We start from the raw sequence: 14,547 nt of genomic DNA, 5'->3' as shown, positions 1-14,547 counted from the left end.
GGAGGAAGGAAAAGCCGAAGAGCATCTTGGTATATGTAGTCCCGCGTCCAATAGACTGTACAGGAACGTTCCAGGGGCGTCGGAACTACAGTTCCCAGGAAGCAACGCGCCGCTACGCCAGAACGCCGAAAGGAGAGGAGTGAAGCTGCGCATGCGCGGTAGAAAGATGGCCCCTGCCGCCAGGTGCTGCCGGCTGAGAGTCGGGGCTTCTCTGCGGAGATGGCGGTTGGCGCTGCTGTGGCTCTGGGCGGCGGCAGCAGCAGCCAGGACTCGGCCGGCGCTGGCCCTGAGCGAGCGATACCCGCCTCTGTCTCTGCTGAGGCGGCAGCAGGAGATCCACCGCCAGCCGGGCCCCGAGCTCCTGGCGGCAGACTGCGGTGAGTACTGCAAAGGCTCCGGTTACAATGGCTGGATCTTGAGTAGCTGTTCCGACTGTGTCCCTGAAGCATTCTCCCGTTCCTCAGGAGCAGGCTGTCAGGGAAGAAAGGGCTTTGTGGCCGGAGGAAGGGAGGGAGGGAGCAGCAGGCATTGGATCCTTCCCACAGTAAGTCAGGAGAAAACTCTGCTGAATCAAACGCTTCCCAAGGAAGAAAAAGCCTTCCTCTCTGCAAGAATAGGTTGCTATATTATAGAGCTGGAAGAGACCCCAAGAAGGGCCACCCAGCCCAGCCCCATTCTGCCATGCAGGAAATCCACATCAAAGCATCCCCATTGACAGAGGGCCATCCAGACTCTGCTTAAAGACCTCCAAGGAGGGAGACTCCACTACACTCCGAGGGAGTTTGTTCCTCTGTCAGACAGCCCTTACTCTCAGGAAGTTCCTCCTAATGTGGGGGGTGTAATCTCTTTACCTGCAGCTTGCATCCTAGTCTCTGGAGCAGCAGAAAACAAGCTTGCTCCCTCCTCAATATGACTTCCCTTCAAATATTTAAACAGGGCTATCATATCACCTCTCAACCTTCTCTTCTCCAGGCTAAACATCCCCAGCTCCCTGAGTCGTTCTTCATAGGACAAGGTTTCCAGACCTCTCACCATTTTAGTCGCCCTCCTCTGGACACATGGCTCCAGTTTCTCAATGTCCTTTTTGAATTGTGGTGCCCAGAACTGGACACAATATTCCAGGTGGGGCCTGACCAGACCATGATGATTTAGGGCTTGAACAGACAGGCCAAAATAAAGCTGCTTTGGTTCACTTTGGAGGTATGCTGTTTAAATGACACACACCTCTTAAGAGGCCAGAAGCTGCACCAAAGTTGTGCTTCACTCTTTAGGACTGGAACATGGCTTTGGCATGGCTTTTGGCCTCTTAGGACGCATGTGTCATTTAAACAGCACACCTCCAAAGTGGCCCAAAGCAGCTTTATTTTGGCCTCTCTGGTCATTTTTTGTTCTTAGTATTAAACATGTACAGAAACCATTTAATTTTTCATTATCCAATGAATAACGATCAGACATGTCTTTCTAGTATTACCAACATGATTTGCCACATCCACCATCTTAGATTTTGTTTGTCACAACAGGCTTGTAACGTATACACTTTAATCACTTGTTTTTGCTGGCGATAAACAGAAAGGGAGCAAAGTTATAAATAACACACTCGCTTTAATATATATCACATGTAAGGTTCGAACGTTTTTATATCTGATAACAGGAAAGGTTTGGACAGTGTTCCCCAAAGAATATGCAGGTTTTCCAGTCTTAAGTGCATGCGGGAAGCCATGGTCTTCTGCTGTCATATTTGCTCAGTGTCATCCAACAGAATTTTGGAAGAAGTCTCCTTGATGTAGTAGACTCTACAATACAATAGCCTAAATCCTTGAAAGTCCATCATGATGATTTTGTGAACCATTGTGCAGATAAAGGATTTCATGGTCATGCTTATCTACATGCCATTGTATTGACCATTAGAGACTAGTGCACCATCTAGTCATATTATCATGAATATCTTTTAATTTGTGCAACCTGAGATTGCAATCTCTTTGTGCAATTTGAGAACATGGATTAAGTAGGTGGACTGACATAGTTTCTAATTTGCAGTTCTTTTCTCCCCAGTCCTAAACTATGGCATTCTTCTGAATCATTTCTCTAGCGCAGGGGTAGGCAACCTTTTTGAGCCGGGGGCCGGGTTGCTGTCCCTCAGACAACTGGAGGGCCGAAGTCAGGGGTGGGGCTTCCACCCTCCGGGGGCGGAGCTGCACACTGGGGCGGAGCTTCCACCCTCCGGGGGCGGAGCTGCATGCTGGGGTGGAGCTTCCACCCTCTGGGGGCGGAGCCACACACCAGGGCGGAGCTTCCAGCCTCTGGGGCGGGGCGACACTCTCTCAACCCACAAAGGTGCAAGCATCCCATTGTGGGGGGGTGGTTTTGGAAAGAGATACCAAGGCACATGCATAATAACAACAGTTTTTGCATCAGGGAAGCTACTAGCAAGCCACAAAAGAATGAGGAAATACATGCACACTCTCTCAACCCACAAAGGTGCAAGCATCCCATTGTGGGGGGGTGGTTTTGGAAAGAGATACCAAGGCACATGCATAATAACAACAGTTTTTGCATCAGGGAAGCTACTAGCAAGCCACAAAAGAATGAGGAAATACATGCACACTCTCTCAACCCACAAAGGTGCAAGCATCCCATTGTGGAGGGGGGTTTTGGAAAGAGATACCAAGGCACATGCATAATAACAACAGTTTTTGCATCAGGGAAGCTACTAGCAAGCCACAAAAGAATGAGGAAATACATGCACACTCTCTCAACCCACAAAGGTGCAAGCATCCCATTGTGGGGGGGTGGTTTTGGAAAGAGATACCAAGGCACATGCATAATAACAACAGTTTTTGCATCAGGGAAGCTACTAGCAAGCCACAAAAGAATGAGGAAATACATGCACACACTCTTCCGATAACCCCCTTCCCCCCAATGAACCAACCTCTCTCGTGGCTGTGGCTATGGGTCTGGCTCTCGCTCTGGGTCTCGCTCTGGCTCTCTGCCGCCTCCTCCTCCTTCTCCTCCGTTCTTCCAGATTCCAGAAGGAGGGTTATAGGGCGGAGCCAGGAGGGAGGAGGGCAGAGCCAGGACGGAGAAGGGAGGTGGGTGGAGGGCAGAGCCAGGAGGGAGAAGGGTGGAGGGAGGAGGGCAGAGCCAGGAGGAAGGAGGGAGGTGGGCGGAGGGCGGAGGGAAGAGGGTAGAGACAGGAGGGAGAGGGCGGAGGAGGAGGAGGGAAGAGGGCGGTGCCCATTTGGAGGCCCGGTGCGGCCCTGAAGCCCTCAAACAAGGCTCCAGAGAGCACACCGGGCCTCTTAGATGGGCACCGCCATTTTGTTCATCAAAATGGCGGCGAACTCTTGCGCGACTTTTCCCATCGCGCTAGACTTCACCGCCACTTTAAAGAACAAAATGGCGCCCGGAGCAGCAGCAATCGGCGGCGCAATCGGCGGCAGTAGCGAGCGCGGGCCGGTCCCGCCGCGTCCGCGGGCCGCATTAGGCCCGCGGGCCGGAGGTTGCCGACCGCTGCTCTAGCGGGAGGAATACTGTCACAGTGGATCTAATCTTCCCTGAAAGAATGATCTGAGAAGGTAGAGCATGGGAAACTTTTGCTCCACATCCCATGGCACTCATCCCAAAGTGTGTCACAAAATTCTGTCTTGTTCTACATGCCTTTCCACATATAAATTAAGCTCTTGGGAGAAGTCAACTGGAGGTTTGACTGAAATGTCTCCAAGAAATGATACTTGGCTCTTCCTTATGTTTCTTTCAACTTGTTCCAGACAAGAGGCTGTGGACCTCTTGAATCAGTATCGGGGGACACATTGAGGATGGATGAGAGTGACTACCCTGAGATTTGTTTTGTCTAGCTCAGTGGTGGCGAACCTATGCCACGCGTGCCAAAGGTGGCACTCAGAGCCCTCTCTGTGGGCACACATGCTGTCGCCCTAGCACAGAGTTTGCCAGAGTTTCTTACTAGAAAGCCAGAAGGATGTGGCACTTTGCAATAAATAAGTGGGGTCTGAGTTGCATTTTGAGCACTCGGTCTGTAAAAGGTTTGCCATCACTGGTCTAGTTTATTGTATATACAGTAATCATGTATAAATCTAGAACTTTTAGTCAAAAATTGATCTCCAAAAGCTACGGGTCAAAAAAAGGAACCAGTTTTTTCTCTGAGTAGAATGGCGAAAAGTGAGAGCTTAATCCATCCCAGGAGCACCTAAAAGTAGCACCAGCCCCTTCTACTCTTTCCACCATGGCTCTACCTCTGACCTTTTTGAATGCCTGGGTTGGAAAAGCCCAAACACTTATGCCTGCCAGAATTTTGTAAGTTCTTTAGCATCGTTTTCCTTAGCTTCGTCCTTTATATCCTTTGTTACGTGCCTTTAAGTTTTACCTTCAGCTTATCCGTGGGTCAGATCAAACTCTATAATTTTGGCCCCAAAACCTGCCCTCGACTTATACTTGAGGTCAACTTATAGTCAAGTATATAAGGTATGTTGAAAGTCCTGTAGGCTGTTTGCAAGTTCTCCTGGATTCTGCACTAATGGGAAAACTCAGCTGGTGGTAGTAATCAGATGTGCTTCTTCTAGCATAGGTTAGTATGCCATTAGAAGAAAATCTGTTTGAAACGATGAATGCTGCATCTGTTATTTGTATGATGTCTAGGTTGGATTGTTATCTCATATTCTACACAGGGTTGTCTTTAAAGAAGACCTAGTAACTTCACCAACTGGATTTCCATCCATGCACTGGGTAGGGCATAGCAGTTGTACCATGTGATAACTATCTGCACCACCTGCTCCAGCTGTTGATGCATTTCTGACTACTGTAACTTAGAATAGTATATATGGGTGTGTGTAGTATGTGTGTATGTATGTGCCCTCAAGTCGCCTGTTGACTTATGGCTGCCCAATGAATTTCATAGGGTTTTCTTAGGCAAGGATTACTTTGAGGTGATTTGTCATTTCTTTTCTCTGAAATGTAGTATGCTGCACATAGGATTCATTGGCAGTCACCCATTCAATTAATACTTTGATGTATGGCATACAGATTCTTTATGTTTCACTCTGTGAAGATCGTGGCACAGTTCTTTCCTTTTCATCATCTAATATGCAAGTTTCAGGGCTTTACATTCTCAACATATGTACAAAATATAGTATCGAGCCCATAATATTATGTTTTTTTTTAATTTGGCTGTTTTCCCCATTGGAATTTTTTTGTTTTACATTATCTGCTGCTTGGTATAATCTTTTAATTTTCTCACTTATAATGATATTATGCTGTTTTACTGAACTGTGTTTTGTTCATTTATTACTTTTTTGTTAATTTTTTTAAATATCACACAAAGAATAACTGTTTCTGGGTGATTTATACATACTATATTGTAAATATTAAATAGATACATAAGTAGAATGCAAGTGACACACTGTCTATTCCCAGCAGGCTTACAGTCTTCAAAACTGGAACATCTTTAGTGTTAATTTACCCTTGGAACAAATGCAGTGTTATAATTTTGTTTTTAAGGGAGTGATCAGTGTTTTAACAATTGATGGAAATGTTCTTTCCATGTAATCTGTTGTTAATCAACATTACTGTATTTTCTTCATTTAAATTCTGCTTAATTGATACTATTTTAAGGCATACATACCAATTAACAATTAAAATATTTCCATTTTAGACTCTCCTTTTTTACACTTTCATGAGTCAGACTGTGATCTGCACGGATCTCTGTCGTGTGAATCCATGCTTTCTCTCAATACTGAAAAGCTTTTGGTATGTTTATCTATTCACTATTTAGAGAAAAGAATGCCAAAGTATAGCTAGAATAGTAGCTGTTTTGCTGTTTTTCTTATCTTAATTTTATTGGTGACAACTGAATTTTGTGTTAATTATAATACATTCAGGACAACCCCAAACATTTTGCAGCCTGAGTCAGAGCAGCAGACAGTACTCTACACTCATCCATGTCAAGTTCCTAGTAAGTAGGAATAGTCAGTTTGTTTTGGCACCTGAGACAGATAATCCTGTTTTATCAGAAATAGGAAACAGAGGGCCCTCAGTATCTACTGGGGTTACAGCCTGTCTGCCCCAACCATGGGTGCCCCATTGGTCCTAATGGTGGCACTTGCACATGGCCATTAAATACCATTGGACAAGGCCCTGTGGTTTTTGGCATCTGCATTGGAGGGGGGGGGGAGGCAGAACGAAACCTCTGCAGATACTGAGGGCCAACTGTATATACACTGGGAAAATCAAGATTTGGGGGGTTTTGAATTTTTGTTTGTGAGTATTTTCAAACCATAGTTGGTTGAATCCATGGATGCAGAATCCATGGATACAGAGGGCTGGCTGTAATAACAATTTGCTGTCCTTCAAGGATATTCAAATTATTATTGACTGAAATAGATGTCTCAACCTGCCTAATGATACAGCTGCCCCAGTGGTGGTGTCACTAGCCTTGGTGACACCTGGTGCAGGGGACAGCCAGGGATGGGGTGGTGGCAGCCTGCCCTGCCCTACCCCCTGCTGCTTTGTTCACCTGTACCCCCTCCCCAGCTGCCCAGCCACCCGCCACCTCACCAGACCTTATAAGGGCTCTCATCCCCTTCTGCCTTACTCACTCTCTCACTTGCCTGGCTGCCCACCCACATCCCCCACTCCCGCAGTGGGAAGAAGACCCAATGGGGTGTTGCTCCTCCTCTGAGGTGTCACTCAGTGTGATCCACCCTGCCAGTGGCACCACTATATCCCAGTTCAATATTTATCACTAGAACTTGATTTTTAAGAGATATATTATCATCACTATGGAAATCTAAACTTATTTGATTTGTTGGACTATTTGAAGAGCATACGTATTGCAGTACTGAAAAGATTTCAGCATGTGAGTGTCACCGAAACTGTACAAACCTGTTTTCTAAAAATAAATGTGACTTCACAGATAATACAAAATCTGAATATTTTGAGGAGTCAAGCCTTATCTTGTCTAGCACTCAGTTTTGATAAGCTATGAATTTTGGACAAAAGCCAGTTAGAGTTAAGTTTTCAGATATGTTTGTTTGTGCTATGGTGCCAAACACATGATTAAGAATTCATGCACTACAACTGATGATGCAACTTAGTTAGGTTCACTGCCTTATTTTTTATTTCAATGTTGTCAGGTTAATTTATTAAATTTTTTCCAGAGCCAAGCGAAATTACTTGCAGAACAAAAAAGATTTCCATTTGCAACAGATGATGACGATACAAATGAAGAATTAGGTAAGTTGAGAAGTGGTTATAGACCAGGAATGGATATGATGCGATATACATTTTCCCACCCCCTCTTTCATTTCTTCTTCATACATATTTTTGGATAGATTTATCCTGGAGAGGTTAGAAAGAGTCTTGTGGTAGTAATGTTGGCAATTTAGGAAATCAGGTCTTCTTAAAGTTTAGTTTTCGGCACACAGATATCCCTAGTTAGCTCTCCTAGCGAATATTCCATTCTTATATACATGACAAAAGTGAAATTCATGGAAGCTTGTTTGAGTAACCTATAGCACTATTTTGGCAGCTATCGCTTATGTGTTAATTGGCAGTGGCCTTTACTATGAAGCAATACAGCAGTTCTCAACAATGCTCCAGGTAACTTTCCACTTCTTTGTAACACTGTAATTCTATATTTATATTTTAAAATTATATTGATTAATAATTTTCAAAGTTAACACGTACAGACACAGACTTTGACATAACAATAAACAAACACAAATCCTATAATCCCTAAGGTCACTGCATTCTATATTTATGTAATGGAGCTTCCCAAAACAGTAGGCCTACTTTCCTAGGAAAGAATGACAGAAGGGGAAAACTGTTTAATCTGCTTCCAGTGCCTTCAGTATAGTAATAATTGTATGTGTCTGTGTTTGTCTTCAAGTCATTGCCAACTTATGGCAACCCTAAGGTGAACCTATCATGGGATTTTCTTGGCATGATTTGTTCAGAGGAGGTTTGCCTTTGTGTTTCCCTGAGCCTAAGAGCATGTGATTTGTCCAAGGTCACCTAATGAGTTTCATGGTCGAGCTGAGAATCGAACCATGATCTCCAGGATCATAGTCCAACCCTCAAAAACATATTGCCAGATGTCTGTTAGGGACATCCTTGTATGTAAGTGTCCCTTATATGTACAGATGTCCTTTTTAGTTATCATGGGGCTTGGTATTCCCTTCCCTCGTCAGTGCTCAACACCCCCCTTACTGAAGAGCCCTCCATGCCAACTCCACACAGTCATACTATGCTTCTCAGTGACAAGGCAGGATCGGAGAAGTGCCTCACTATGTGAGGACCGTAGCCAAATATGAAATAATATCAGTGCTGAGATAATAATAATAAATTTATTTATATGCTGCCTTTCCAAAAAGATCAAAGCGGTTTACAAAATTACATAAAATACATAACACATAAATGATCTGCCAGAATCCTTCTGGGTTCTTAGTGCTGCTTTGATTATTTCACATTTGGCTATGAGGATGTAGCCACAGAATTCTGTGAGCTTGCCTGTTCACTGAGAAGCATGGAATGGCTTTAAATGCTTATCTGTAAGTCAGGGAGAGTTTGTATGGCTCAATATAGCATAGGTTCATACAAGGATCTTTTCACTAAACTGACAGGAATGCAGGATTGATGGGGCAAAACTCTTTTAACAACAGCAGTGATGTCACCTCTCTTTGTGCCTAAGATGTAGTATTATGGACTGGGAGCATCTCATGGGTAGCCTGAAAAAGTTGGTCAAAGAGAATTCTTGTTACAATAAATAAATAAATAACAGAAAAGTATTATATTCTGCCAGCACAAAATCTTTTATTTAGATAAAGCAGTGTCTTATCAGAAGATTTAAAACATTTGGCCTCATCCATGTGGTGGATTCAGAGATTTAAAAGACATTTAACCATTATTTAGGCATACATTTACTGTCCATCTCACATGGTCTAGTTCAGTCTGAGTTCACTGGCCAAAGAAAAATCAAATATTTACTGTTTATTAACTTCTTTCCAAACTGAAGCTTTTTGTATGTGAATAAACTCAGGTTACTTTTACTTTTAAAATGTAAATACATTATTAAACCTAGCCTTCAGCTGGAGAACTGGTGATTTATAGCTGTAGGATTTGTTGTTGGTAATGTTAAAGCAGTACACCATCATTAGAAGATTTCAGAAGTTCAGAATCCCCAGAATATTACAGACTGAAGTTTAAAAAGTTATGGAAGGTATCAGTTCAGCTTCTGGAGGAAGCTGGAAAACTGCAAACTATAAATGGGAAAATATGTCTAATTTGAATCACAGACAAAAAAAAGAGAGTGATAAAAATATTATAAAGGCTATAACAAATTATAAAGGCTATAACAAATAGGTGTAAAATTTCTTGTTGGAACTCTATATGGCATATCATCAAACCTACAATACACCCCCAGTGCAGTATTAACAATCAGCCTTGGGTTGGAAATGATGAATGCTGCTGCCCTCCTGCTCCCCCATTTATATGTTGAGAAGCTTTCAGCTTACCGTATTTTTTTCCAATAGGGAAAAATTTGAGTAATTGTGTCTGTCCTTCCCCTGAGAATAGTAGCTGTGTTTGTCTCTCTGTGTTATTTCAATGGGAGAAAATGGTTGTAAACGAAACAGTTGGATAACCTTTCCATTCCTCTCCTCAAACACACAGGTTCCTGAAGGTGATTTTGTGCTACTAGATAGGAAGCAGGATAGAATACCAACAGAAAAATACATTATTAACGTGTCACATATAATTTGGGATTTAAAGAGTTGAAATTATCTGACTTGAAACCTACTGTCCTGCTTTTGCACCTGAATACTGACAGTGGTTCCTTCTGCCTCATGGGAATTCTGTGTAATTATGATTAAAAGATTAATGTATTAAAATTACCGGAATATATTCTAAATATACACATATATTTTAAAGACATGAGATTTGCACCTGCAGCATTGCAAAGAAATAGTCTGAAATAATCAATTGCCATCAGGTAGAAAATATTCTGAAGTTAATAAGCAGTTGAAATATTATAGTGCAAAGGTAAAAGGGATAGATGCACCAACCAACCCAGCCACACACAAATCTGTATTGACTCCAAGATAGGGTTGCCATAATTCACTACCACCAAACCGGGACAAAACGTAGAAAAATGTAGGACAAAATCAAGAATAAAATGTAGGGCAAATTGTAGGACAAAATTTAGGCCAAAATGTAGGACATTCAAAAAAATGGAGGACACAACCAACTAAAATAAAAAAAAACATTAATATATATTTTTAAAAAACACATTAATATAAATCCTTATATCATAGAGATCTTGTTGCACCTCTAAGACTAAATGTATCTGAGGAAGCAGACTCTTTCAGTTAATAATAATAATAATAATAATAGAATTAAGGGACATTAGGAGGCAGTGGTAGAGAAGGACCAGGGTTCGATCTGTTGCTTTGACATAAAAATACCCCACTGGGCTAAATCACACTCACTCAACCTCAGGGGATGGCAATGGCAAACCCTTCCTTCCCCTGTGCTCACCCTCCAGAGAGAAGCCTACCGAGCCTTGAAAAAACCATGCCTTCCGCCTGCCTCCTTCACAGCTCTCTCTGTAGTCTCTGCTGGGGTGAATGAACAGCTCCTCCTCCTCCATGCCTGGCCAGTGGTGATGGAGGAGCTGGGAGCCTGGGTGCAGCCTCTCCAACACAAACGGAGGCTGCTTTGGGAAGGGGAGGCTGAGATGGAGAGGCAAGAACCAGGAGTCCAGCTGTCCCCAGGACAGAATGCAAAGGTGGGACGGGACTTTCCCCAAGGTCAAAAAACTGGGCAGGTCAAGATCTGATATTTGTTATTAAAACTAGAGCACTGAACCTTCTTAGGTAATTTTTATTTTTCTCTGAATAGGAACAACCAGAGCTTGTTAGTGCAATTTATGGGCGAGGGATAGCATATGGAAAGAAAGGGCTACATGTGAGTATCTAATATTTTTGAAGCTATACAATATTATACTAATACACTGAAGTCAAAAGCACAATGAGATCTAATATAGGCCCAGATCAACTGAAACAGTTTGCCCTTAGCTCTGGTCTTTTGTATTTGTGGCTGCGACTGTGTTTAAACCACAGCTATTGGATTTTGATGAGGTACAATTTAAGATCTATGTGGGACCTGTTTATACAGAGCTGAAATTTTTAAGTTATCATTATGATAATGAATATGCAAGATTTTTGCACGATGAATTAGCAAGAGGAAATGAAGTAAGAACTATAGGTGCCAGCTACCAGTCCCTTGACGAAGTTCCAAGGGGAAAATGCAAAAATGCTGTTTGTACAAAGCTTTACTAATCTTTGTATGGAAAGCATAGTCTTTTGATGCAGTGTTGAACTGCTACATCATGCAGTACTGTGTTTGAGTGAGGGGTGGTGTATAACACCAAACCTAGTTTGCAGGAAGTGAATAGGGGGAACCCCCCCCCCTCCACTTCTCTTGCAATACTAGAAATAAAAAATAAGGATCACCCAGGAAAGCTAGAATTCTGAGATTAGAATCACTGGTCAGATGTGTTCCTGAAGCCAGATGTATGTAACAGCTTAAGTAAAAATTACATTTCCATGTCTCTTTGTTTTCTTTTCCTTGTAACATCACTGTATATACAATGTTTGACAGCATTGCATTGGCCTTTCCTGCATCCATACAGCCACCAAAAAATAAACACATTTCAGTTGAAGAAAACATGTTTGACAACTGCTACCTCTCAAAAAAAGAGCTGTTTTCAGTTTCTCCCTTGCTTTGCAACCAAGTTGTTGAGCTATATTTGTGCTTAGAGGCACCAAAATATTTCATGATAAAAGCATTTGGTTTGATTTACTTGGCACTATTCCATTTAAATTTAAATTGTAGCCTCACTCTGATCAAACATGTACTGCTGCTTACATAGATTATTTTTTCATTTTTTTAAGGATGTAAAAAATGCAGAGCTTGCATTGTTTGACCTAAGCAGAGTAATTAGTCTGGCACCAGATCATCCTGAAGTGTTTGAGCAGCGAGCAGAGGTAACTTTTTTTCACCTTTAAAAGACGTTTTGCTGTCTATATTCATTTAGTTAAGGGTGAAATAGACTGCATTCTTTGGCCCCAATCCGGCTTCTTTTTGAGCTGTCAAGAAGCCGTCTTTTCTCTGCCCACCGTGGCTTTATGGCACTCCTGCGGCTTATGAGGGAGTTGACCAGGCAGGCCCAGCTCCACCTGAAAAAGAAGGGTCCTCCCTCCGGTCCATCTGCCTTGGTCCAGGCCTCAGAGGGAGAGAAGAATGCTGGACCTGATCCCCTCCTCCCCACCATTCCCTTCTCCTTTTGTGTCGTGTCTTTTTAGATTGTAAGCCTGAAGGCAGGGAACCGTCTATTATCCCCTCTGTTGTAAGCCGCCTGGATTCCCAGTTATTGGGCGGCATATAAATAAATCCTATTATTATTATTATTATTATCATCATCATCATCATCATCATCATCATCATTATTAAATGCCGTGTCGCTTGAGCGCCCTGAAGCTGGCCCGTGTACAGGCAGGTGGGCGGGTGGGAAGCATGACACCGGTTTCCAGGTGACTTCAGAGCATGTGACGTCAAAACACCGCGCTTTGAAGTCACCCGGAAGATGGTGCAAATAGGTGGTCTCTTGTTTCTGCTTGCTAATAATTTCCAGCTATTTTTTTTTGTATGTTTACTCTTGAAAGTTTTTATTTTTAAAACAGGGATAGGAAAAGTCTGTCCCATGGGCCGTATGTGGCCACTGACCTTCACTATTGTGATCCCCAATTGTGACACAATTTTTGAGTGATTATTTTTGCCTGAAAATCCTGCCAGATTGTCCCCAACACAGCAGTTTGCCATAAATACCCCAGAACCCCTCCTCAACATCACCCAATTCCCTCCCCCCCAATTTTTTCATCTAGATTCTGGTCCAAGCTCATGAATGGATGAGAGTGTGGCTTTGGCGTGGCTTCTGACCTCTTAGGACGCATGCATCATTTAAACAGCATATCTCCAAAGTGACCCGAAGCAGCTTTATTTTGGACTGTCTCTTCGGGCCCAAAATGTACTGTGAACTACGTTTTGATTCAAGCTGATATACAGTTCTCGGTGCACTAAGGAAGAATATTGTTGTCTGCAAAATAGTTTTTTAATCCTCACAAAATGTTAGCCATGAAGTCTGTTTAATTAAAAATGTTTTGTGAAGGAACTGAACAGCATACCAGTAATTAAATATGTGGTTGTAGTTACCAGTTCAAAGACTATGAGACTGTTTTTAGCTGTTATAATGAAATATGCATATTATAAGCGACACAAGACTTTTCAATAAATTGCAGAAAACAATTTTGTGTTCTAAGAAATGCCTTTTCAAAAGTTCCCAACATATTTTTATTATCTGAATCCCTAAATGTCTGATATATTTAAGAGATGTTAGTCTACTTTTTAAAGATCAAAGAGATGTAATTAATTGGTGAAAGTAAAGCACTCTCTACACAGTGATGGATTTATTAGTTATTTGTGTTCTCAACTTAAATTTAAAGGTCTGTATACAGATCTTACATATTATGATCTTCAGTTATCTTGAAAAAGGAAAAGTTACTTTTGTGTTCTTGCCAGACTAAAATACTATCTTGAATGTACAGATATTGTCCCCTCTGGGTCGGATTGGGGAAGCACTGATTGATCTTACTAAAGCTATTCAGCTAAAGCCCTCGGCACGACTTTACCGGCATAGAGGTACTCTTTACTTCATATCTGAGGTTAGTTTTCAATTAGACACTGCTAGTCATTGTGTTAGGAGAGGTCTCAAGGGAAAGAATAGATGAAATGTCCAAATGAAGAGGGAAAAGGTTTATTCAGACTGTGAAGATATTACAAAATAAGTCTTTCTTTAGGAGCACTCATGACACCTTCTGTAAAAACCCTATCTGTAGACACAGCATTTTGTATATGCATCACCTTTCTTCTTTTGGCTGGTATCAAACTAGTGAAATGTGGGCTAGTCAACGTAACTGTTACATGTATTTGTAATTGGTTGACTGGCCGAACCCAAAGGGTGCTCAACAATGGCTACTTTTCATCCTGGAGAGAACTGACCAGTGGGGTCCCACAGGGTTCTGTCCTGGGCCCAGTGCTATTCAACAACTTTATCAATGACTTGGATGACAGATTTGGGGGCATACTTATCAAATTTGCAGATGACACCAAACTAGGAGGAGTAGCCAATACCCCAGAGGACAGGATCAAAATTCAAAATGACCTCAATAGACTAGAAAGCTGGGCCAAAGCTAACAAAATGAATTTCAACACGGAGAAATGTAAGGTACTGCACTTGGGGGGGGGGGGGGGGATGAAATGCACAGATATAGGATGGGGGACACCTGGCTGAATGAGACTATGTGCAAAAGAGATCTGGAAGTCCAAGTAGACCACAAGTTGAACGTGGGTCAATAGTACGATACGGCAGCTAACAAGGCCAATATGATTTTAGGCTGCATCAATAGAAGTATAGTCTCT

At 42.4% G+C, this 14,547-nt stretch overlaps 1 protein-coding gene across 1 annotated transcript in view; it reads left to right on the top strand.

The window, feature by feature from the left end:
- The first annotated feature begins 166 nt into the window (after positions 1-166).
- The window catches only part of LOC149310887 (tetratricopeptide repeat protein 13-like), a 49,517-nt gene continuing 35,136 nt past the window's right edge, over positions 167-14,547 (top strand). Inside the window, exons 1-7 of the mRNA XM_089529456.1 lie at positions 167-377; positions 5,666-5,760; positions 7,170-7,245; positions 7,541-7,611; positions 10,909-10,974; positions 11,964-12,056; positions 13,674-13,790. Of these exons, the coding sequence (XP_089385582.1) occupies positions 167-377; positions 5,666-5,760; positions 7,170-7,245; positions 7,541-7,611; positions 10,909-10,974; positions 11,964-12,056; positions 13,674-13,790 (729 nt within the window). The remainder of the gene's footprint in view (positions 378-5,665; positions 5,761-7,169; positions 7,246-7,540; positions 7,612-10,908; positions 10,975-11,963; positions 12,057-13,673; positions 13,791-14,547) is intronic.

This window comes from Sceloporus occidentalis, unplaced genomic scaffold (assembly GCF_023333645.1).
Source record: "Sceloporus occidentalis isolate IW3139 unplaced genomic scaffold, rSceOcc1.0.p SCAF_6, whole genome shotgun sequence".
Taxonomy (NCBI): Eukaryota; Metazoa; Chordata; class Lepidosauria; order Squamata; family Phrynosomatidae; genus Sceloporus; species Sceloporus occidentalis.
Note: the sequence above shows the minus strand (reverse complement) of the source record. Positions and strands in the feature narration are given on the sequence as shown.